The sequence below is a fragment of the Hoplias malabaricus genome, chromosome 15, assembly GCF_029633855.1.
Source record: "Hoplias malabaricus isolate fHopMal1 chromosome 15, fHopMal1.hap1, whole genome shotgun sequence".
Lineage (NCBI taxonomy): Eukaryota > Metazoa > Chordata > Actinopteri > Characiformes > Erythrinidae > Hoplias > Hoplias malabaricus.
In genome coordinates, this window is record NC_089814.1 from 29,589,005 (window position 1) to 29,612,028 (window position 23,024).

The 23,024-nt window shown below is 38.8% G+C and overlaps 1 protein-coding gene across 3 annotated transcripts in view; it reads right to left on the reverse strand.

Moving 5' to 3' along the window:
- LOC136668527 (rap guanine nucleotide exchange factor 6-like) overlaps nucleotides 1-23,024 on the reverse strand; it is a 134,599-nt gene that overhangs the window by 89,139 nt on the left and 22,436 nt on the right. For all 3 annotated transcript variants that reach the window (XM_066646098.1, XM_066646097.1, XM_066646096.1), the window contains exons 5-6: nucleotides 15,192-15,261; nucleotides 3,823-3,966 (exon numbers count right to left, since the gene is read on the reverse strand). In XM_066646098.1, coding sequence (XP_066502195.1) covers nucleotides 3,823-3,966; nucleotides 15,192-15,261 — 214 coding nt within the window. The remainder of the gene's footprint in view (nucleotides 1-3,822; nucleotides 3,967-15,191; nucleotides 15,262-23,024) is intronic.

Here is a 23,024-nt window from a genome sequence, read left to right on the forward strand (position 1 = left end):
AAATGTTACCAACCCAGTCAAGCACGTCAGAAGGTAGACTACATCAACAAACAAACAAACAAACAAAATATATATATATATATATATATTTTTTTTTAATTAACCCTTATTTGTGCAAGCATGACCTTAATAGCAATTTTGCCTGGAAATTAAATAGATGAAGCATGGATTCTGCCTTTTGCACAATGTTGAAGGCACAACTTTTTTTTTTTTAAACCAACCCCTCCTACTGTTTACGCAGTAAAAACTTTCCTCACTCTTTGGTGCTGCACTTTAGTGAGCACAGAGAGGAGGCGGAGCAAAGTAACTGTCGAGCTCCTACGCTGAAGTGTGGGTAACAGAGATTACTAAGAACTCTAACTGAAACGTTTAAAAATGGATGCTATCAGCAGGCGGGAAACTTTCCCCAACAACTAAAACAAACCAGTCATGACTTTACACAGCCTATGGGACCAGTCTGTATCTAAATGACGCACACCCCACTTTGATATCATTAACATGTGCCAAAACCAAAACAGACTGTTTTAGTTGTTATTTGTTTGCATTTTTAAGAAAACAAAACATTTTTATGAATTATTATATAAACATATCTCCACACAACAAACAAGTGGTATCTCCAAATTTGACATAGAATGTCACTTTAATGACTTCTGCAGTCTCAGAATTTTTCAACCACTTCATGACAACTATCTTAAGTACTAAGTAGTGCACACACCAGTTTCTGACAGTGATCCAGAGGAATCTTAGCCCATTCCTCATATACTCTGCTTAACAATAATTCTTTGGTTTGAACGATTCAATCACTTTCTTAAATGAATAGATTTATGATTATTGTACAACTATACAACAAAATTTGACCTCTGCATTTAACCCATCTGTGGCAGTGAACATTAGGGGCAGTGAACACACACACCCAGAGCAGCCCGGGACACCTAAGAACATTTCGGGGTTAGGTGCCTAGCTCAAGGACACTTCAGCAATGAATGTCCCAGCCGGTCGTGGGATTAAACTGGCAACCTGGTACTAAGCCCATTCCTCTAACCGGGCCAAAGACTGTAAACAGCCATGTTAGAATTATCCAAAATTTTTCTGAGACCAAGTCTTGGTGGTCTTTGAGGTATGCTTGGGGTAATTTTCCTGCTGCAAGGTCGAATGCTGCTCAAGCTTCAACTCAATCACAGAAGGCATCAAGTTTTCTCCTAAGATTTACTGATACCTGTATAAATCCAGCTTGCCCTGCACATGTTACAGATTTCCAGTGCCAGAGGAAGCACTGGAATCCCACAACTTCTGGGATTTTGAACATATTGAGGCTGACTTTTCTTGTGCTTTTGCGTCAGTAGATGTGTACGACTTGGTGTTTGGGCATGGAGACCTTCAGCATTTAGAATGTGCCTTACTGTACAAATTAAAACCTCAGTGTCTATTGCAAGGAAATAAATTGGAAATATATTTGACCACCTGCCTCCAGGAATTTGGTGGCAGGTGATAGCTTACTCGTTCGTCCAAGTCCAGGTAGTCCAGCCAGTGTTCCTTAAAACTTTGAACTTGTAAACTATGCTTCCAGTAGCATCTCTAGGAACATTCAGTGCCTTTTTGTAACTTTTTCCTTGTTTGTGCAAGTTAATGATCTCTTCTATTAACTTTCAGGACAACTCTCTTGTGTTATCCATTTGTCTAAAATGCAATCAAACATCACAGTCAATAAACAACCAGCCAGTCCAGGTGTCTGATGTGTTGTATCTCAAACACTCCTCATGCATCTATTTAAAAGCCCTTGATTAGTTGCATCAGGAATGCGCTTATAAAGGATTCTACTCAGTGGTAAAATAATTCTGAGACTGCAGTAGTCATTAAGTGGAATTGTGTGTTGACTTTGGAAAAACCACTTGTTATAGTAGTCCTGTAGATCTGTTTAAAATGTACTTGTTTTATTGGTTTCAGATAAACAGACTGAAGGATCTTAGGAATATATGACACCTGTCTAAATGTTCTGCCATATGCTTTGTATTTTTTTACCTATGCTTTGCTTTAGAGGTTACGCGGTGCCCAAAGCTGCTTTACAAGGTTCATGTCATTTGACATGCTTGGCAAGGTGACGGTCAAAAAAAAAAAAAAAAAAGATGTTTGATTTTTGCAGTGTGTTTAGAGTAATTATCTTATAAAACATTCCCTTCCCGAATCAGTAATTTCATGTAGTATTTTGGTGTACATTAGATTGAACTTTGTAGTATGTTGCTGTACACATGATACCATTGATACACGTCATCTATTCCACGCCTGCTGAACACATATACCCCCATATTACCAAACTTCCTCCTCCATGTTTCACAGTTGCCACTATGCAGTGAATCGTGATAGTCCTGGTTGTACATGTGCACACTATTTCCACTACATGGTCAAATAAGTTGAACCTCATTTAATCCAAAGAAGTTTAATTTTGTTTCCTCAGACCACAGAATGTGCTGCCAATAATGATCAGGCTTCTTTTTCAAAGTCTTCAGTTTTGTTAGTATTCCTCTTAAAAATGGTCCACAAGGGTTGACTTCAAGCGACCTTCGACACACTGTCTGGGCACTCAATGAGATGCTTATGCTAAGCTGGAAGCACTGGACCATCAGTTTTTCAGCACAACCTTTGAGTAAATGGCAGGGTAGGGGTGTGCTTTTTCATCTTTCAAGGATGACCACCAAAATGACTTTGTTTTGTAACGACCACAGCAATTTGCTTATATTTTTATAATTTACCGTTTATCTGCTTTCTCAATTTGTCAGGCAACGCATGTTGTTTCATATGGTAAGCCTTCATAAACCAAACTCTGGTGTTAACACCTTGCTTTTTATACTCTTTTAACACTTAAATGGTCTGATCTACCAGGTTGTATGTAGTCAACCTTAATTGGAATAGGAATCACAGGTGCACTCAATTTGTTGCATTTGTTTCTAAAATGGAGCCTCTAATTTGACAGTAATAATTATAATGTAAAATAATACTTACTTAAATTATATGTTTAATTCATACATTAAAAATTAATTTAGTTTAGGCTCTGAATTCACTATAAACTGGATAAGCCGTGACAGATATAAATGTATGAATGAATGAGTGAATGAATGATTAATACTACATAATTTTGATACATGATAGGTTTTGTTTATACAAACATACAATGTAAATACAGTAAATGTAATAAAAATTAAAGCTTGGACTCTTTACAACAACCAAAACAATTCAACTTCTTATAACTTATTCACATAAGCTATGTTAGGGCTGTAAAACCATCTCTGACATATTTAATACTGGACCTTCAATCTCAGACTATCCTGAAACTGTATTTGCATCAAAAGTACCTAATACAATGTATGCCCAAAATGTTATAGACTGACATAATAATTATTAAATTCAACAGTTTTACTGTTAAAATCTTCAGAAACAAACACTCAATTGAGAATAGAGTTCTCCCCATAAACAAGCATGAAATGAGCCTATTGTCAAAATGCTCAATATCGATTGTCAGCTAGAGATTTCCAAACTATGTTTAACTGGGATGTTTAACAGTGGCACCTGTGTTCTCTGGAGTAATTGAGCGCAATTCAATACCACTGAAAGTATTTGTGAACCAGAACTAATCATTTAATATATCGGAACCCAGTAAAACTTTCATGGATGAATGCAATGAAATCCTAACAGCAATTTCCACCAGCTGTTCTAAAGCCTTCCCAGAAGAGTAGAATCTTTTACAGCTGTTAAAATGCTCATGTAGTGTATAATAGATTTCACATTGTAGGATCAAGAAGAAAAAGCAATAAAGTGCTGGCAACTTACAGTTGGTGAACTGTCTGGTCCTTGTGTGTCTGTGATCAGTTCACGTTCTCCTTGGGGGTTGACTTTGTGAAAGCGCCGACGCGAGTAACGCTGTGAGCCGTCCCTCTGCAGAGCCGCGTCCTCGCCATCGCTCGCGTTCTCCACCTGCAAGGCACCAAAATCAGCCAGGTTCTGAGACTCCTGGTTGAACAGCCAGGATTTCCATATTACCGAAAGCCTGTTCAAGCGCAGACTCATAGGGAATGCATTGGTACACAGCAAGACGAAAAACAAAAATAACTCCTATTGAAACACAAGTCTTTGAGGTTAACACTGTGGCTGCGAGCAGAAACTGTCAGCTTTCTAGTTGAGAATCAGGCGGAAGACCTTGCACTGAAGCCACGGTTTCCTGCAGGAAGCAGAAGACAGACAAATATCCTCTCAAAGCTGAGGTTCAGAAAACACCGATTTGGTTTTTACAGTAAAACTACAGGAATGTCTTTGCACTGCTTAGTTATTGCTGGTGTGTTCGAGATTCTTTTTTTTCTTATTACATAAGCGTCTATTACAAAAACAAAAGAAATTTAGTAGTGTGAACAGTAGTGGCCATTGTAGTTATTCTACAAAGCATTCCATTAGCAATGTGTAAGCTCTAATTTAGGGTTGTCACTAGAGAAGAGGCGTTCAATAAGTTCTGGTCATGGATATAATCTACCAGTCCTAGAGGTAATTGTATAATGGTGCTAGGAAGCGATACTTTCTGAGGTGATATGAAGAAAAAAAGTCCTCATTTCAATCACCAGTTTTGCTGCAATCGCTATGAAAACTAAAGTAACATAAGTATGTTGAGGAAACTTGAGCGTAGCATTCTGCAGGAACATGGATTCCAAGACATTAGTTCTCCACCCTACAGCCTTGATGGAGTCAGCCATGATGGTTTTTCACGTTTCCAAATTTAAAAAACGATCTCTGACTATGGCCATAAATAATTATCTGTAGTGTATATTTTAAACGCATATTTTTTCAGGAAGAATTAAAGTTTATATCTAACTGATCTAACAAATATATCAAATTCAAGCATGATTACATAGAAAAACTAAAATGTGTTATACATTTACAGAGAGCTCATTTAAGGCACTTGGACAATTTTATTAACATTTATCAATGGGTTGCAGCTGATGTCATTGTGTAAAATAGCCGACATATTCAGAACCTACTCATTACTCAAACAGACAAAGCAAACAAAAATAGTTGAAAGTTTTATGTTGTTTTCCTGTGAACACTTTTAGACCTCATTTCAACGTTAATTCAATAAATATAAGTAAGTATCCTGTCCATTTACCAACATCACATTTGTAAACAGAGCTCGGTTCATCTCTGTCAGTCAGTAGAGGAGCTCAGGCCACATTCCAAATAGTGTCATACTCCCTACGGGGTACACATAGATAATCTGCACCCAGAAAGTAATTCAATGGTAAATAGACAGGGAAACGTGAGTCTTAAAACTGACAAAATAATTTAACATACAAAATGTGTGCAAAAACCGACACTGTGGGCTCCCACCCCCACCACCCCACAACGGTCCACAATATGGCTTTAAAACAAAAAATAAAAAAATGTGGCTGCAACATTGAATAGATTATTTTGACAGATATGCAAGTAATCAGTTTAGACCAACAAACCATGCACAGACAAAAAAGCAACAAGGTAAGGACTGGGCAATTTAATTTCAGCTTGAACAGATTAAATAATTCCCACATACGCAAAAAATATTAAATACAAGGTAATGTGCAGTGATTACAATCTGCAATATCTGTGGTACAGTAAAAAATTGCCCATTAAAGGCAATTCAGAGGATATCTCATCACAATTTGCCAGCTCTACGTTCAGTTTGCATTCTGAAAAAAGGTCCAGTGTTTATATGCAGCCCTAGCTTGGTTAACGTTGTCTCTGCCCGATATGGCTCAAGCGGTCTCTCTCTCTGTGAGTTGCTGGCTTGAGAAATGGTATCTGGAGGCCTTTGGATAGCAGAGAGACCTCAGAGAGTTGAAAAACATGACACATTTACTCTATTTATGCCACATTCGTTTGTTACATTGACCTTTTGATTGCTATTACATGCTACTTAAGATGGAACTGACTCCAAAAAAGATATGAGTTTCTGTGGGTATTCAAACAGTGAATTTTAAACTTCAGCCACATACACTCTTCAGTCCCATTTCACATTCAAACAAATCCACCTTCGAATCAGGGTGGGGGGGGGGCTGTTTTGAGAGCATTAGTTCCCCAGAATCTTCGATGTTCCCTTTAAGACTTTCTATGGCATGGTTCATGGTTAATGCAAGAACTCTATGATAACTGCAGCTCAAACTGTTATGTATGAAGTGGAGAAGGCTGCTGCAGTTTCTGGAGAGAAACAATCAAGGGATGAATGAGAAAACGTAAACAACAAGCATTATGAAGGAAAAACATCTGGTCCTAAAATGTAGCTCACTTCTCATTTGTTCCCACCCCTTTACCAGTTGCACTTTCCAATCCCTGCCAACTAAAACCAACTTTTTTCCACTGAGTCCTTTTATAAATCACAGCTGAAAAAAAAAAACATATGTAGGGCAAACACTGTTACTACTGACCACCTTGCTAGAGCCTGTAAGCTGTAAACAGAGCAGCTTCAGTATTCAGTATTCTCCCCTCAAGCTGCTTTCTTGCAAAGCAGTTATGATTTAAGGCTTGTGGGAAAAAATATATATCCTGGATCAGTGTAAAGAACACAGGGCACGGTGCATTGGAGAGGAGGCCTTTGAACTAGTCCAGAGCAAGAGTAAAAAATGGAGAGGAAGCAGTTTCTTGTTGAGAAGCTGTCATATCTGATTGGTTCAGCCATCCATCAGGGGGAGGACACAGAATCAGAGGGAGGGAGGGGATAGGAGAAAAATGATACCAGCAGCTCCTTTCTCATCTGACCATCAATCAGTGAAGTACACACAATTTACACCACTATATTTAGAGGAAGGGAGGGAGAGAGGAAGAGAAACAGAGAAGAGCGTGCAAGGGGAAGGTTTCAAACCTATTTATTTAGTCTAACTGTAACCATTTATCATTATCAACTTTTATCATTTATTACATCCCATTTATTTTTACTATGCATTGTCCTTTTAGTTGTAATTTGTATAGATTAACATATTTTAATCTTTTGTCAATCACTTGTAGAGCAATCGAACTTCAATTTGATGTGTCTGAAAAGTGTGAGAGAGAGAGAGGGAGAGAGAGAGAGAGAGAGAGAGAGAGAGAGAGCGTGCAGTGGAGAGAAACACAAAGTGAGACAGAACCTGGTTTTCCATCCAATTTTTTCATCCATCCATCCAAACAAAAATACTATTACGCACCCCCATGACAACTCTACTTACACTTCTCTCCTATACACGCTTTATAAACACTCTTTTGCACTGTGCAAAAATTAGGTCCCATACAACAGAAAGGACACAGAAGCCTCAATAAATAAATATGAAACCAACCTTTTTGATATGAAGTGTATCTAGCGTGTTTCTTTATCACACTGACGCTTGTTCTTCTGAATCTGATATGTTCTGCTAGATCTATGGTCCAATCACCACACAGATTTTAAAAGCTTGCTCTCCCAGATGTGTCTGACTCGTTTGCACACCCAGGTTTATGTTGGAAGTCGTTGAGGGGACAAGGAGATTTCAGCCCTCATTTGGAAAGGCCCAGTCAGACCATCCAGACAAATTCATTAATTCATTATAAGCGCTTATCCAGTTCAGGGTCGTGGTGGGTACCTGGAATCATTGGGAGCAAGGCGGGAATACACCCTGGAGGGGGCGCCAGTCCTACACAGGTCGACACACACTCACACATTCACTCACACCTACGCACACTTTTTGAGTCACCAATCCACCTATCAACACCTAGGAAACCCATGCAGACACGGGGAGAACACACCAAACTCCCCACAGTCACCCGGAGTGGGACTTGAACTTGAAAGGCATTTTCTATCTACAATAAAACTTCTGAAACTGGTATAAGCTGAAACAAATTCAGCAAACTGATAGCACAAACAGAAAGGTGACCACAATAAACTGCAACAAGAGAGTACAAAGGCAGAGCTTATAACGGGACTAAAAGGGCTGCACCTGTCAGATGCTACACAATGCAAGCAAAAGACCTAACTAAAGTGAAACCCAAAACAAAACAAAGATAAATTCTGATATTTGACACACAGAAAGAGTGTTGAACAGCACGATAATTCAGCCCCAGTGAATAACAAACAACTGAACGTCCTATGGGTTTTTATTATTTTTATTGTTTTAATTTTCTTTCCCTGTTCATGTGGTACAATATCAAGTTTACTGAACCAAAGCAGCCATTTTAGATTTTTACAACATGTTCACTCTTCTCAGATTCATTCGTACCAGGGCAACACACTAATACACGAGTACCATGTCAGTGTCACTGCAGCCTGTCCTGTGGGATTCCAGTGGGTGTCCCGCTGTTGTAGAACAGGGTGAAAAGGGGCTAAAAAGCATGAAGATGGATTTCAATGTTACGGCTCATCAGTATATGCAAAGTATATATTGCATTATGTCTCATTCAAAAAGCAGCCTAGATGGAGAACCTTTGTTTTTGTGCAAGGTCTATTTGAACGAGCGGAGCTAAAGTCCTCTAGGCTGAACAGACATATATATATATATATATTTACATATAGGTTTTGTTTTTGTTAGTTGCATTTACATGGAACTACTCACTACTGCAGTGCACAAGTCTGATATCCAGGTCTTTACACATTTTTCTGTAGCTATATCATTGCCTCTGTAAATACCTTTACCTCATTCCATGTTTATATCTCTGTTTATCTTATATTTTAGAGCTCTGTTAATTTTCTATTTTTATTAGATCTCTATTTAGACCTTAACTTTATATTCATAGGTTGCAGCTGAAGCCACAGTACAGAGAAACCGCAATACCGGCACCTACTTGTTACTCAAATACAAACTGTGATATTTAATTTTTTTTTTGTTTCCGCCAACACTTGTAGCCCTCATTTAGACGTTAACATGAAAACAAATATGAGACCTGACCAATTTACTGGTGTCACATTTGCAAACAGAGCTCTTTATGTCTGTCAGTCAGAGGAGATCAGGTCTGTCACAAAGTATTCTCGACATAGTGCACGTTATATATAACAAATACAATAATACAAACCATAATTAGACACTAATTCAACAGGAAGACATTAATGTTGTAGCATGACCATGCTCAACATACCTGCTCTACAGAGGTTGTAGGGATACATTTAGGATTTGGTCTCGGCCTCTCACTGATCACTCACACTTTCACACAAGGAGAACTACTTTATTCAACTTTCAGCCAAACCTGAGAAATAATTTAGGCAGGCAGTCACGATAAAAATCATTCTCCAAAAATCTCCTCCACTCTCAGAGCGCAGGGACTGCGGGATCTGATTATTTACTCTGTAAACAGGGGGAAAAGAATAAGACAAAAAAATATTTGGCTTGTGTCTGTAGTCTCACAACACGCAAGTTAAAGAAAAACATCCCTGAAGCTTGTATATGACCTTGGTATATACAGCTTACTTAGTCACAAGAGAAGAGAAATGTATTCGATTCCGACGTGCTAACAGTTTTCCATTAGATCCTATGATGAAAATGCTAATGTGGTTAACAGATCTACATAGTGCAATCATTTACCCCCTTGATACAAATAGGTGATTGGCTTCTGTGCACATGAAAATAAAAGCTCCTCACGCAATTCCCCACCGTTTAAAGACCTATGCCCTACTGGATATGGGGAAGCAAGGTAAGTTAAAGTAGGTCAGCCATGGCCTAATGAAAAAATAGAAGCTTGGAACTATAATTGTGCCAGTTCAAAAGGAACAGTGCTTTTTCATCCCTCAACAGACAAGGCTGGAGTGGCCTTGAGCAAAGCACCTATTCCCAACTGCTCCCAGGGGACTGGTGATGGCTGCCCACTCTCCTGTGTGCTATGTGTGTGTCTGTGTGTTTACTGCCACAGACAAGCTGAATGCAGAGGAAAAATATTGTTGCATGTTGTGCAATCACAATAAAATAGTTAACCATATAAGTCAAAACATGTTTCCTCACTTTTTTTATAGAACATTTTTCGCATATTGGAATTATATCCTGAAATTATATCAGCTGAATGCAGCTATTTTCAATATCTAATAAAAAAAATAAAAGCAAATACCTATACATATCTTTTAGCTATGATATGATTATGAAAATAAGACATTTCTAAAACAGTTATGATTTCTTTTTAAAAAACTAACAACACACATAGCACCTTACATCAGACCCAATTATTTTCAACATCTGAAAAATGTAAAACCTTTTTCATTTTTACATTTATTGCATTTCAACTGTAAGTAAATGTAGTGATATGTGGCATGCCCAAGGGCTATAAATGGTATCGTACAATAAACACGGAATGCTTATCTGAGCAGTAAACTGAACCCCAGGTTGGAGGGCAACAGTGTTATTGACTATGCTATATCAATCATATTATAGATTTGGTCAAAGTTTATGGCTGGTTGTAAACTGGACAAGTAGCACAAGTAGCATTATCATAAATATTTAAACATGTAATATTGTAGTAACTGGGGTAAACTAAATTACTTATAAAATTATTTAACTTTAATAAGTTCTTACAAATCACCACTTCACCATTTTCAAAGTCTCCAAACTGTGTGTGCTTGGCGCTAATAGTGAGAACACCCAAAGTGAGAACGTGCAGAAATCATTCAGTTTGTCAGAAGCGGTGGCCTGCGTGTTTATGCAAAAAAAAGCAGCTAGGATACCGCACGCATCATAGGGTCATCCTAGATCAGCAGATCTCAAGATTCAGCTCTGTTCATTGCCTCTGGAGGATCTCTTGAGTAACAGAGCAGAGCAGCTGTGATTAGTGAGCGTTAAATTCTTATTCTCTTAGCACTTGAAGTAGCAGGTGCATGCTTAGGAGAGGAGTCAGGTCTGGGTGGTCTTTGACTGTGAAGAACCCATGAATGTACCATAAAACAGGAAACTGCACATATGTCATGAGCCACTCAAGCTCCTTAAGCACTGGTCATAAAATGATAGTTTGGCCAGAAACCCAATTTATAGTTTTCAGCCTTACCCCAAAAGGCCTTGATGAGCCAAAATTTTATGTTAAAATTTGCTTTTGTAGTTTTGCACTGGAGCAACGAGACTAACGTAGATGACAAGCAACCGCAGCTGTGCTATGCTACACCAAATAGCACTGTGCTAGTCTGTGCTAAACACTCTATGTACAAAAGTGTGTAGACTCATCCTATAATAAGTGACGTCTGCTACTTTATGGTGCACACAGTTATGACACAGTCATTCAACTTAGCACACAATACGCATAAATCATGCCACCACTTCTTACAATGTTATTCCAAAGCATTTAGACGCTTATATTTTTGTGTGTTTTTTTATTTTGTGGTTTTAAGTCAAAATATCTGTATATAATACATTTAACTGAACTTAAAGTTTATGTGGCATGGCGTCTGAAGTCACAGACATAGAACCAGTGTGCAGTGATTCTCAGCTAGGATTACGGATGATCTGGGCTTCGCTGCTTTTAGTGAATTTCATGTGGATAGTTTCATGTGTTGGTTTCAGTGGGAGGGGAGGTGGCGCAACAGGTAACATTGCTATCACACTGTCGATACTCGCAAAGGGTCACTGCCTTGAGGAGTTTGTTGTGTCCTCCCAAAATTTGGTAAGAGGACTGGCTATGAAAAACTGTCCATAGGTGCAAGTGTGTGGTGCCCTGTGACTGGCACCCAGGTTACAGGCAATAAATTAATTTATGGTTGGGTGAGACTGAGTGGCATAAAGACATAGTTATTTGTTGTATCAAGCATTCGAGGGAATGTCTATGATTGTGGGGAAACGCAGTTCTAAGTTCTGTGGAATGGAATGGTGTGTTTGCATGGAAAGAACAGTTGTTCGTACGTTGATGAAGTTTAACTTGTCTGTAAAGTTTGAAATGCCACAGAAACTCATTTGTATCTCGAGTTGTTAGGTTTTGTTGCACTTTTGATAATGCAGTTAGCCCTCTCCAGAATTTGGAGAAACAGAAAATATACGTCAATATTACCCACTTAGAGCAGAAATAGAGCCATCTTCATTTTGATTTGTTCTTTTCCAATGTTTGGATGTCTCTCCGCTGTCTAAAAATACTCCAAATGCCTCTGCCATGAGCAAAGATGGAGAGAGAGCGGAGGACTAGCATACCAGACAGAAAAAGTTTGTTTATTTACTTATTTACAGACGCTGGGGCTTAGTAAACACATAATACCAATTTCAAGCACACTTCAATTTTATTTAAAAAAATGTATTATTACAAATGCCTTTAAGTGACATAGTAGACATATAAAATAACTGTGTATCTATACTTCTGACATTTGAGTTTATGAACTTATAAATATTAAGGAAATCAAATGTCAAAGTTGGTAGTTCTTCCAACAAATTCTTAGTTATAATCGACAACTACTTGCATGGGTGCATTTGTAAACAAATCCGGAATGTTCAGCTATGTTCAGCTATTTTTAAAAAAATGCCATTTTTTGTTATATCTCTGATTTGCCCATTTACTACAAAGTAAAAAGCTGGGTGAACATCCTATAAGTGTGGGGCTTCTGTAATATTTGCCAAGTGTTTATCATTTAGATAAGACCTAATAATGTTTAGAATTAAGAATAGTCTGACTCATAGGTGGGCGGCACGGTGGCGCAGCAGGTAGTGTCGCAGTCACACAGCTCCAGGGGCCTGGAGGTTGTGGGTTCGATTCCCGCTCCGGGTGACTGTCTGTGAGGAGTTGGTGTGTTCTCCCCGTGTCCGCGTGGGTTTCCTCCGGGTACTCCGGTTTCCTCCCACAGTCCAAAAACACACGTTGCAGGTGGATTGGCGACTCCAAAGTGTCCGTAGGTGTGAGTGAATGTGTGTGTGTCTGTGTTGCCCTGTGAAGGACTGGCGTCCCCTCCAGGGTGTATTCCCGCCTTGCGCCCGATGATTCCAGGTAGGCTCTGGACCCCCCGCGACCCTAAATTGGATAATGGATGGATGGATGACTCATAGGTTTCATTGTGTGGTTAGAGAAAGAAAACAGCAGCATCAGCTCTATGTTGGGGATTTTTTTGCTGGAAGAGTAATTCTATCTAACTGTGATTTTGCATGGTACCTACACTACTCTACTCCACATAGCTTGACAGCTTTTGCCTTTCCATTAGGCATATTTGGTACCTCGTATCTGGAACTAGGTCTCTTTTTAGTAACTGCTCACTTAATACTCTCCATTTTTGGTTTATAATCTTACACATAATGTATTGTTTTTATCTAACAGACTATCATATGTTGATTTCTTTTTCATTGAAAGAGTACTCAAAGGGGTTCACTCTTAACTGTGCTGTGTATGACTATATTTATATGACAAATAAAATTTGATTCGATTTAACATTTATTATTGTGCCATGATTTTATTGTGCCATTTGGGCTGGACAGTGAACGGAGCAAATGCATCAAATAAAATTTTAGCAGAGGTATTGAAACCTTTCTTCTGTATACTGTATCCCCATTGCAAGTCGTTTCAGAACAGGAGCAAGGGCCCTCAACTAAAACAAACCCCAGTTTTACTAACACGATATGAAATCAAGTAAAAAGAACACATGAAAATAAGTGTTTGAGGCTGGATCAATTTTTTTATTTGACAGAAACTGATTATTGAACTATAATTTAATTTTGTTGATTTTATGTTGATTCTTTTATATTACATTTAAATATCCAGTATTAAAAGCTTCAGTCTTATAAAAGGTAAAATGTGATTAATCATGATTAATCACCACATATTGTGCGATTCATTCTTTAGATTTTATAAACAGCCCTAGTTTAGACAGATATTTAACAGATTTATAAAAGCACACATATCTTAAATCCAAAACTTAGAATGCTAGGACGAGACGAGCCAAAAAGCCGAAATATATTTTATGCTTATTTTGACCTAGAGACAGCAAACATATTAATGTCCCCTGTAAGATTACATCAGTGTTTACATCTGTGGGGGCTTGTTTGGTAGATTGTAGGGTGAGACCGGGATGAAAACCTCGGCGGCCGTCAACACGCTTACATAACCCAATTTCCTGGCTCTGTTGTGTCCCAGGCATTCTGAGAAAGCTAATCAGCAAGTCTATCAAAACACTGGACTTTCTCTTTTAGTGAGCCTTGTTCATGTGCCCAATGAAAACTCTAACAATAAATTATTGATTGATTTTACATCACCATATACAAACTTCAAATCTGCTTTTACAAAGTCCTGCAGTGGTTATAATTTTCCATTTAAGCAGTGGATTATTACTAATACTACTACTAATAATAATAATAATTAATTTGTACTATTTATTAGGAAAAAATAAAGACCAGGTAAGCTGAACAGCCATTGGCTACACAGAATTTGCCCCAAAAGCACCACTAATATTTAATTAATGTGAAGGCAACCAGGCTGAGGGTATAAGTGCATAGACATACCAATGGCTGTGGTATGAGCCTGTTTCTAGCCATGTAACTGCAACATAGTTCATGCTGCATGTACAGAGAAAACCAGCCTACGAACAATGTCTTCTGGACTGAGAGAGAGGACATAGTGAGTGCAAAAAATGCTTTCAGGAAAGTGAATAGGGGAGGGAAAAAAAACAATTAAATAAAAAATAAATATATAAATAAAAGCAGGTGGCCTGAACTTTAGATTGAAAACAAAGCTGATGCTTGGGAACTTATTTTTCCGCACTAAGTACACAAGGGAGAGCAGAATGGGAATTATGCAAAGAGAAAGAAGTCTTTGTTACACCAGATAAGGCATCCGACATGACAAAAGCACTTACTATGAATAATACATTTCCATAACTAATAGCCTTATAGCTCATGTTTCATTACTAAAATATGTAGTTTAATATAATAGTGTTTCGTGGCGTATGATACACTGGGCAACATTAATGACTAAGGTTGCATTTCATCACTTTATATACTAATTCCAGCACTTGAATATGTTTCACCATAGTATTTCATGAGAATATGATTGTTCCTCAGCTCTTTACACAACTCTGCTTTTTCGTTCTGAGAAATGGTCAGACTTTTTGGTATGTGTAAGAAGTGTCATCATCTTGTGGCCCATGATGCTCAGAACCAGTTCTGCTAGACTGTCATTAACAAGCAATCTTACCTTGTGAGAATCGTGAGATGTGTATCTCAAGAATGCAAACCTCCAACTAAATCGTTGCATATTTTTCAGTTTTATCTAGGGTTTGTTCTCGCCAGCATATACAAGTGTCTACTCACCACAATCATTTCGGATGGTTCTAAAGTAATGCATTCACAGCCCCGTCTTCCTCCTCGCTGCTTGCCAAAGCTGGTAGGAGAGGAAAGACAGAATGTGAGTAAGAATCGAGCCGAATATGCTGATATTCGCAATTACCTTGGACAAACATTAAATGAAAGATTTTCAGGCTCCCATGAGTCTAAACAAAATAGAATAAGTTTAGTCAGCCATTAAGATTTAGTGTGAACTAAAGTTTTTTGAACAGTGACATGTCCTGAAATCCTTAGGCCAACAGGTTTCCTGAAAACGACAAAAGTTGCTTTAAAAAAATATATATACAAAACAAACAAAAACACACGGTTCCACCAGCAGATCCACCTGCTATTAGATGTTAAACCCAGGCAAGTCACGGTGATCTTCTCAAGCGTAGTTCATCCTGTAGCTCATTTTATTCACAGTAATCCTAACCCTTGCTCAACAACCCTTTGTAGGAGCATTGAATTTGGGCCAAAATAATCTATGCTCTAATGAATGTCATAAAAGTAAGGGTTCGGGACCCTCCATGTGTGTATATGTAACTATAAAAGGATAAGGTCAGGAAAGATTTTGGATCTACAACAAAAGAAATAACCATGAAGAAGCAAGGACATGACCATCCTATCAATTCTGTAATAAAATGGTGGGGAGACCAATTGTGCTCTGTTGGAATCCCAGCCTCGGACAGGTGAGGCATCACTGAGGACTGAACCATCAATCTTCTGATGACAGGGAGAGTACTTAGACCGCAGAGGAAAAACAGTCATATATTAATAGGAAAGGATTTAATTCCAAGTAAATCTGGTGCATTTCAATTGATTTAATCATCATGATATTTTAAGACACACAGGCAGTGTCACTGTACTCCCTGTATCTACCTAGATTTCCTCCCACAGTCCAAAGACATGTGTAGATGAACTGACTGGTTCCCTGTGAAGGACTGGTGCCCCAGCTTAATGACTCTGGGTGGGCTCTGAACTGACTGCAACCATAAACAGAATGAAGCAGTTACAGAAACAGCAAATTCTGGTTCTGCAATTGTTTGTTTTATATTAATGTTGATCTCTTGGCCCCATTTTCTCTTGTCTTTATTAATTCGGCCCATTAGCTAATCCTCCACCTAATCTCACAGTGGTACCAAGCTGGGAGGGCTAGGAGAGTATTTAACTCATATAAAGTTATTTTATTCCCAGTTCTGTTATGGAAGGCCATTCAATTCACCCCGGGAAAGCAAGGCTGGTTCTGCTAGTAAACATGAGCTCCCCCTGATAATAGGGCCAAATGTAAATAGAGCCGGGTTCAGTCCAAAAAACAAAAAGAAAATGCGAATACACAACAAATAAACAGCACCTAACTTTTACTGCCGGTGTAGTTGTGTTTTTCAAAGCCAGTGGTTCTCTTTAGAGATGGGGTTTTGTGGCATCACAAGCTCCAATTCGCAGGGGAGCTGTGCTAGCTAGAAAAGCGACCAGCTAAAACCGAGTTGAGTCAAGCCGATCCCACGCAGTGAAAAAGCACCATTTTAGTACAAAGTACTAACTGAGATCAAGCATGACCTCAGTGAACATACCTGAACTTATCACCAACCCACCAAAGAGGGGCTGAATACAACAACCAATGCAGCTAACTTAGATTCAGGACAAAATGCTATGGCATATACTGAATTTACATGAAAATGCTGAGTTTTATACAGGGGCCTGACAGTGGCATACAAACTACCCTCACTTACCTCAACCCAGACCCTTGAGAAAACCTAACAAATGCTGTGCTTGGAATGCAAGAGGAAGCGCCATTTAATGGCTCTGTCCGGACAGTGCAGACAATGGCTCTCTTCTCCAGAACAGAGGGATTATATTAGCATACAACGGAATATCAATTTCCCCTTCAGAATTCAAGCGAGTGTGTTGCACGCTCTTGTCCTCATTCTGTTTGGCGGAGTTTGCAGAAGGTTGTCTGAGTGAGCCAGAGGTCAGTCTGGTTTTGACAAGACTTCACACTTCACTGAGGTTGGCCCCGGCTGTCAGCTGAAGGGGGCAAAATGCTGCCAACTGTTTTCTGCATGCCTTCCCTACAGGAGATAATATTTTCTCCACTTTCTTGGCTTCTGTGCACGGCAACACCAGCCTCAAAACAACTAGCCCATGGCCATACAGAGCTTGCATGTGTTCATCCAGCAGTGTGGACGACATTCATCTGGCAGTCCTTTCCCCTGTCATTTGCAGAAAACGATAGTGGAAAGGTAGTAGCAGCTGGTTTCGTTTGCTGGTTATACTTCTCTTTAAATTTGTGATGATGTTCAGAGGCAAGATGGTGAAACGCAAATTTAACCCGGAGCATTTGAAATGTGGATTTCTGTTCATTGAGGACTAACATGGACAGAAACCCCATCGTGTTATCTGTAATGAAGTGCTGGCAAACGAAAGCATGAAACCGTCCAAACTAATGCGACGTTTACAAACGAAACTTATACATGTAGTTGGCATGGTCCTCCTCAATTTCTTACTAATGTACTCTGAATGCAGAGATATGCAGAGAAGTGAAATATCTAATTTTGTGGCCTTATTTATTTTGTGCAGTTTTGATATTTAATTTTATTGTACTAAATGTTATTACATGCAGTTGTCATGTTCCTCTTCAGTTATTCACTTTGCATGCGTATGTATGTTTAAATGTATTTTTGAAGGCTATTTTTCAAAAATAATGTGCTTGGTTTGTATTCTATAAAAGTGGGTAGTGACTTAATGACCATGAGAAAACGTGGGTCCTGGGCTGAGACCAGTTGAGAACCCCTGGTGTAAGGTCTACCAGGTTGAGTAGTTGGTGCTTTAAAAAAAACAGAGTAAGGTTCACATTGAGGTTAAATGATATCAGTGCACTTTTTAAGATACTCTTGTAGTATATTGGACCTGCAGTCAGGAAACATGGGTAGTTAACGTCATTAACATCATCTCATTTTAGGTTTTGTGAATACCACTCAGTATTCTCACGGTAGGACACTCATAATTGCAGATTTTCAAGAAGAAAAGCTTCTTGTCCTTGAGCACTGAATAGACAGAGCTCTTCCAAGACTAGAGGAAAAGGGCTTCTTAATATACACTGTGCAATCACTGGATGTGGAACACCTACCTTTATCTACATTCAGTGTCCATTTTCTCATCTGCACTGACCATACAGGAGCACTCTGCAGTTCTACCATTACAGACTGTAGTTCCCCTGTGTCTCGGCATACTTTCTTATCCCCATTTCTCCCTGCTCTCCAATGGTCAGGACCACAACAGGTCCACCATAGAGTAGCTATGATTTGGGATGAGGATTACTCTCAGTGCAGCAGTGACACTGACGTTGTTGTGATGTGTTAGTGTGTGTTGCACTGTGAAAGGGGATCAGTCACACCAGTGCTGCTGGTTTTTTTTTTAAAGCCCTTACTGTCATTGCTGGGCTGTGAATAGCATACAAATCAAAACTATCCAGCCAAAAGCACCCTGTTTGTTGCATCCTATGTCCACTCATGAAGATCTAAAGGACAAGCAGCAACAGATGAAATACTGTCTCTGATTTCACATCTGTAAAGTGGACAGATGACGTACGTGTGTGTGTGTAATAGAGTGTGCTGAGACAGTGTGCTGACACTGTTTAAAAACTCAATCAGCACTGCTGGGTCTGATCCACTTATACCAGAGCAACACACACAAATGCACAAGTACGTATTCTGGCGGTCATGTGGGTGTCCTAACTATTGAAAAGCAGGATGAAAAAGTAAGCAGAGAAACATACAAACTACGGTCTGTAATTAGAGAAATGCAAAGTGCTTCTGTATGGTCTTTGGAGCTGATCAAATGGAAAATGAGTGTAGACAAGGTAGGTGTTCCTAATCCAGTGATCGTTTAGTGTATACACCAAATAAAGCCAGACCCAAGCTATGTTACTTCCTTCTTCAAATAAGACTTCATCTGCAAAACAGGACAGGATAAAACAGAATACAAGGCAGCAGAAGTGAAACAGCCAGGCTAAAGTTCCTCATAGAGATGACAATTAAAATTCAGAGTTACTGAGTTTGAGAGGCTCAGCTCAGCTGCTTTGTTTAATGGCTGTACTTCCATAGCAACACACAGACTGCTGACACCGAGGTTAAAACCCACAAGCCACAATCGGCAGGTTATTTGTATGTTCAGCTGAGCTTGTATGTCTTTGTATTGTATCGCAGTGAAACAAAGCAAGGACTGTACTTAGAAGATATTAGACATAGCTTGCTAAGCAAAGACAGGCTGTAGTAAATGGTTTAACATGTGACTATTAGAGAATACTCCTCACATAAAACACAGCATGGCACATCCATGCACTGTGTGCTTACAACATTACCCCACACAAATCTCACGGTAGCCGTGAGTTCTGAAGCTACACCACAGGAGCGCATACATTAAGACAAGAGTTGAATTAGTCAAGTCTTTTAAGTATCAGCTGAAATCAGTCTCCAGAAATAGACCTATCAGAACACTCAAATAAACTTTAACACAGGAAGACAGCTGTGGTATCAGTCAAAACAGAAAAGCGAACAGATGAGAGCTACAAGACAAGCAATGGGTTACTCACTTTTTGGCTTGACGCGTCAACCTTTGACAACAGGTGTACTTTCAGAGTAAAACTCAGGGAAGGGTAACTGAATGTTCTTATACCATAATCCTTTTGGCAAGGCATGAGGTCCTTCGAAGTAGAGGTTCCACTCAATCAAAACTCATTCAAAAACAAAACTGTGTTTCCCCTGTGTTTTATTTTTGAAATCAGGACATGAAAACAATGTTGCCCAACCAGTTGCGAGGAATTCGCACATTCAAAACCTTCATGCTTTCACAAGACCTGCCTTCAGCGGTTTACAATCCTGAATGGGAAGCGTCTCCAAGTTCTCAAAATGTCCATAAACTCCAAGTCCAAAGAAAGTTATGAGCTCAAGTGAAAACCGAGCAAAAGTTCAAAACAACACAAATAAGGGAAAAAGAAAAAAAAAACCATCCTAAAAAGGAAAAGGGAAGAGTAGCCTGAATTTCCCGGTCTTTCTTCTGTACTGAGTCACAGTCTCTGAGTATCTGGTGGGACTGGAGGACTGTTCATTTCCTGCCTGGATGTGCTCATGGGCTCCAGCTGCTTACAGGACACATGGCTAAGAAACTGTTCAGCCAGGAGTTCCGCATTCCAGGCCGCCCACTGACCTTCCCCGCCCCCCCCTGCTTCTACACACCAAAACAGCCCTGTGGCAAGCATCCCCTGCCCCCCGCCATCACCAGAATGACACACCAACAGTATTTTCCCAATTCAGTCAGTGGTGTTTTCCTACATCCGCAACATGATAAAGACTTAAAGCAGAGATTGCTGTATAATTCCATTCTTGGGAGCACTGCTAAATGTTGCATTTTATGGTTGCCATAAAAAACCTCCGTTTTATAGGACAAAGAAAGTTTAGTTCTTAACTTTAATGTACACTAATGTGACAAAATTATTTCAGACCCTTTCATAGGTCCATTTGTCATTATGGAATATTCTAACAATTATTTTAAGAATTATGTTCTTAGCACATCTCGGACACAACAGATTTACACACAATAAAATGCACCATAAAGAAACAATAAGATTAACATTGCATATAAATCTGCTATTAAAGCTAATTGATATAGGAAGGTTTCAGTTTTTTTCTAGTATGGAGGGAGCAATTCAAATCTAAATTGGAAAACTATTCCAGAGTCATGAGGTTGCTACTGAAGGGGCTCTGTCACCCTTTACTATTTTAATTCTCCGGGGAACGCTCAGAAAAATTGGCCAGCAGATCTCAGGGCTCTTTATGGGATATTTAATTAAAATAGTTCAGCTATATAAGCAGAAGCCAGCCCATTGAGTGCCTTTGAAACCCCACAATAAAACCTGAATTCTGAATTGAACAAGATTCTTTAGTTGAAAATGGACCTCCTACTAAACACTCATTAACGCAGTGGAAACAGTGAAACAGGATTGTACAAGAGTATCCCTAAACATCTGCATTCAATAAAGCAACATGCCCCATCATGATTGGCTGCAAATGTTATGAGGAATCACATGACTGTGCAAAGGAATCTAAGCAGTCTTAGAGAGAAGAGAGACTCCTTCCACGCCCATGGGTTTCTCCCTCTTCCCCCTTTCATTTCCAACCACATTCTGATCACATGCAACCCAGTGACCTAAACTAGTATTTGCTTTACTTTTCCAAACCAAATACAAATCGCAATAAACTGGCACAGCCTCAGACAACTCATCATCTGCTTTAATCCAAACACAACATTGTCCATTTCAAAATTAGAGTTTGGCCAATACTGCAGTAGTGGTGGAGGAAATATCGTTCCTCACTCATGACTGAAGTATTGGCCATGGATTACTCATACACAAAGTAGGCTGTTTACTAAATCAACAATGTTTATCCATATAGTAGCCACCATTTTGAGAACTTCACATATAAACATTACCCATAAACACAATTCAAACAAAAACTGATATTTAAATAGTTTCTATAAAATCTGTTAAATATGTTTTTTTTTTTTAACAAAATGTGGTATGGAACCACAACACATTTATCTGCATCATGTTTGTAAACACAGCTCTGTTTGTATGTCAGTCCGTATAGAGGAGCTCTGTGTCCCTAATAACGCTGTTATCAATACATGTTTACTGCACATCACAGATAATAAAACTAAAACTACTGCACCCAGACTGTTTCATACACCAGTTCGACAGGAAAACATTAACCTTATAGCTGACTAAAAATTATTTTTGACGTACAACTCATTACTCAAACGTCATCTGACATTTTCGATAGGGGAATAGAATGCGACAAAAGAATATACAGCTTCTGAATGAGGTCAATAACACTCTTAAACCAAGTTTGTATATAATCTGTGTATGAATGACTCATACAGACTTGTTCACTAGAGCAGAGAAATGCATTGGAGATTGAACATGCTAACAGTTTTCCATTAGATCCAATGATAAAAATGCTAATATGGATAACAGAGGATATTATAGAGGATATATAGAGGATAAATGTATACAATTATAAGTGATATATATTTAAAGTGGGCTGTGGAGAATCCATTTCTAAATGATTATGGATGAGATGTGTTATGATAAATGGGTGTAAAAATAGGCAACAGGGCTGTGTGTGTAATTCTGATCAAAGCTAAAAGCTAAAAACTGAGGGCTGTTATGAAATTTGATCTTTCTGTACACTGTTTAGCCATAACATGACCTCCTTTTGTCTATATTCATCATATACTAACATACCACCACCAGTCAGTGTCACTACAGCACTAAGAATGAGTCACTATCCTATGTCATACCTACTCTGTGGTGGTACTGACCATTAAAGAATGGTGAAAGAGGGTTAAGAAAGTATGCAGAGCAATATATAAACGACAGTCTGTAATTGCAGACCTACATAGCGCTCCTGTAAGGTCAGTGGAGCTGAGAGAATGTACAATGAATGTAAAAATAAGGAGGTTATGTTATGGCTGATCAATGTTCATGACAGGAAGATCAAATTTCATAACAACATTCCTCAGTATTTAGCTTCCTTCAGAATTACACACACCACCCAGTTGCCTATTTATAGAGAGCAAGATGAAATGGAGATAAAGTATGCAGAGAACTACAAAGTGCTCTTGTATGGTCAGTGGAGCTGAGAGAACGGACAATGAGTGTATATATAAGTGTCAGCGTATAGGTTTGTATATATTTAACAGAAATGTACACAGCAGCAAGTACAAGTAAATATTACATAACCAAGCTTTTGTATTTTTGGT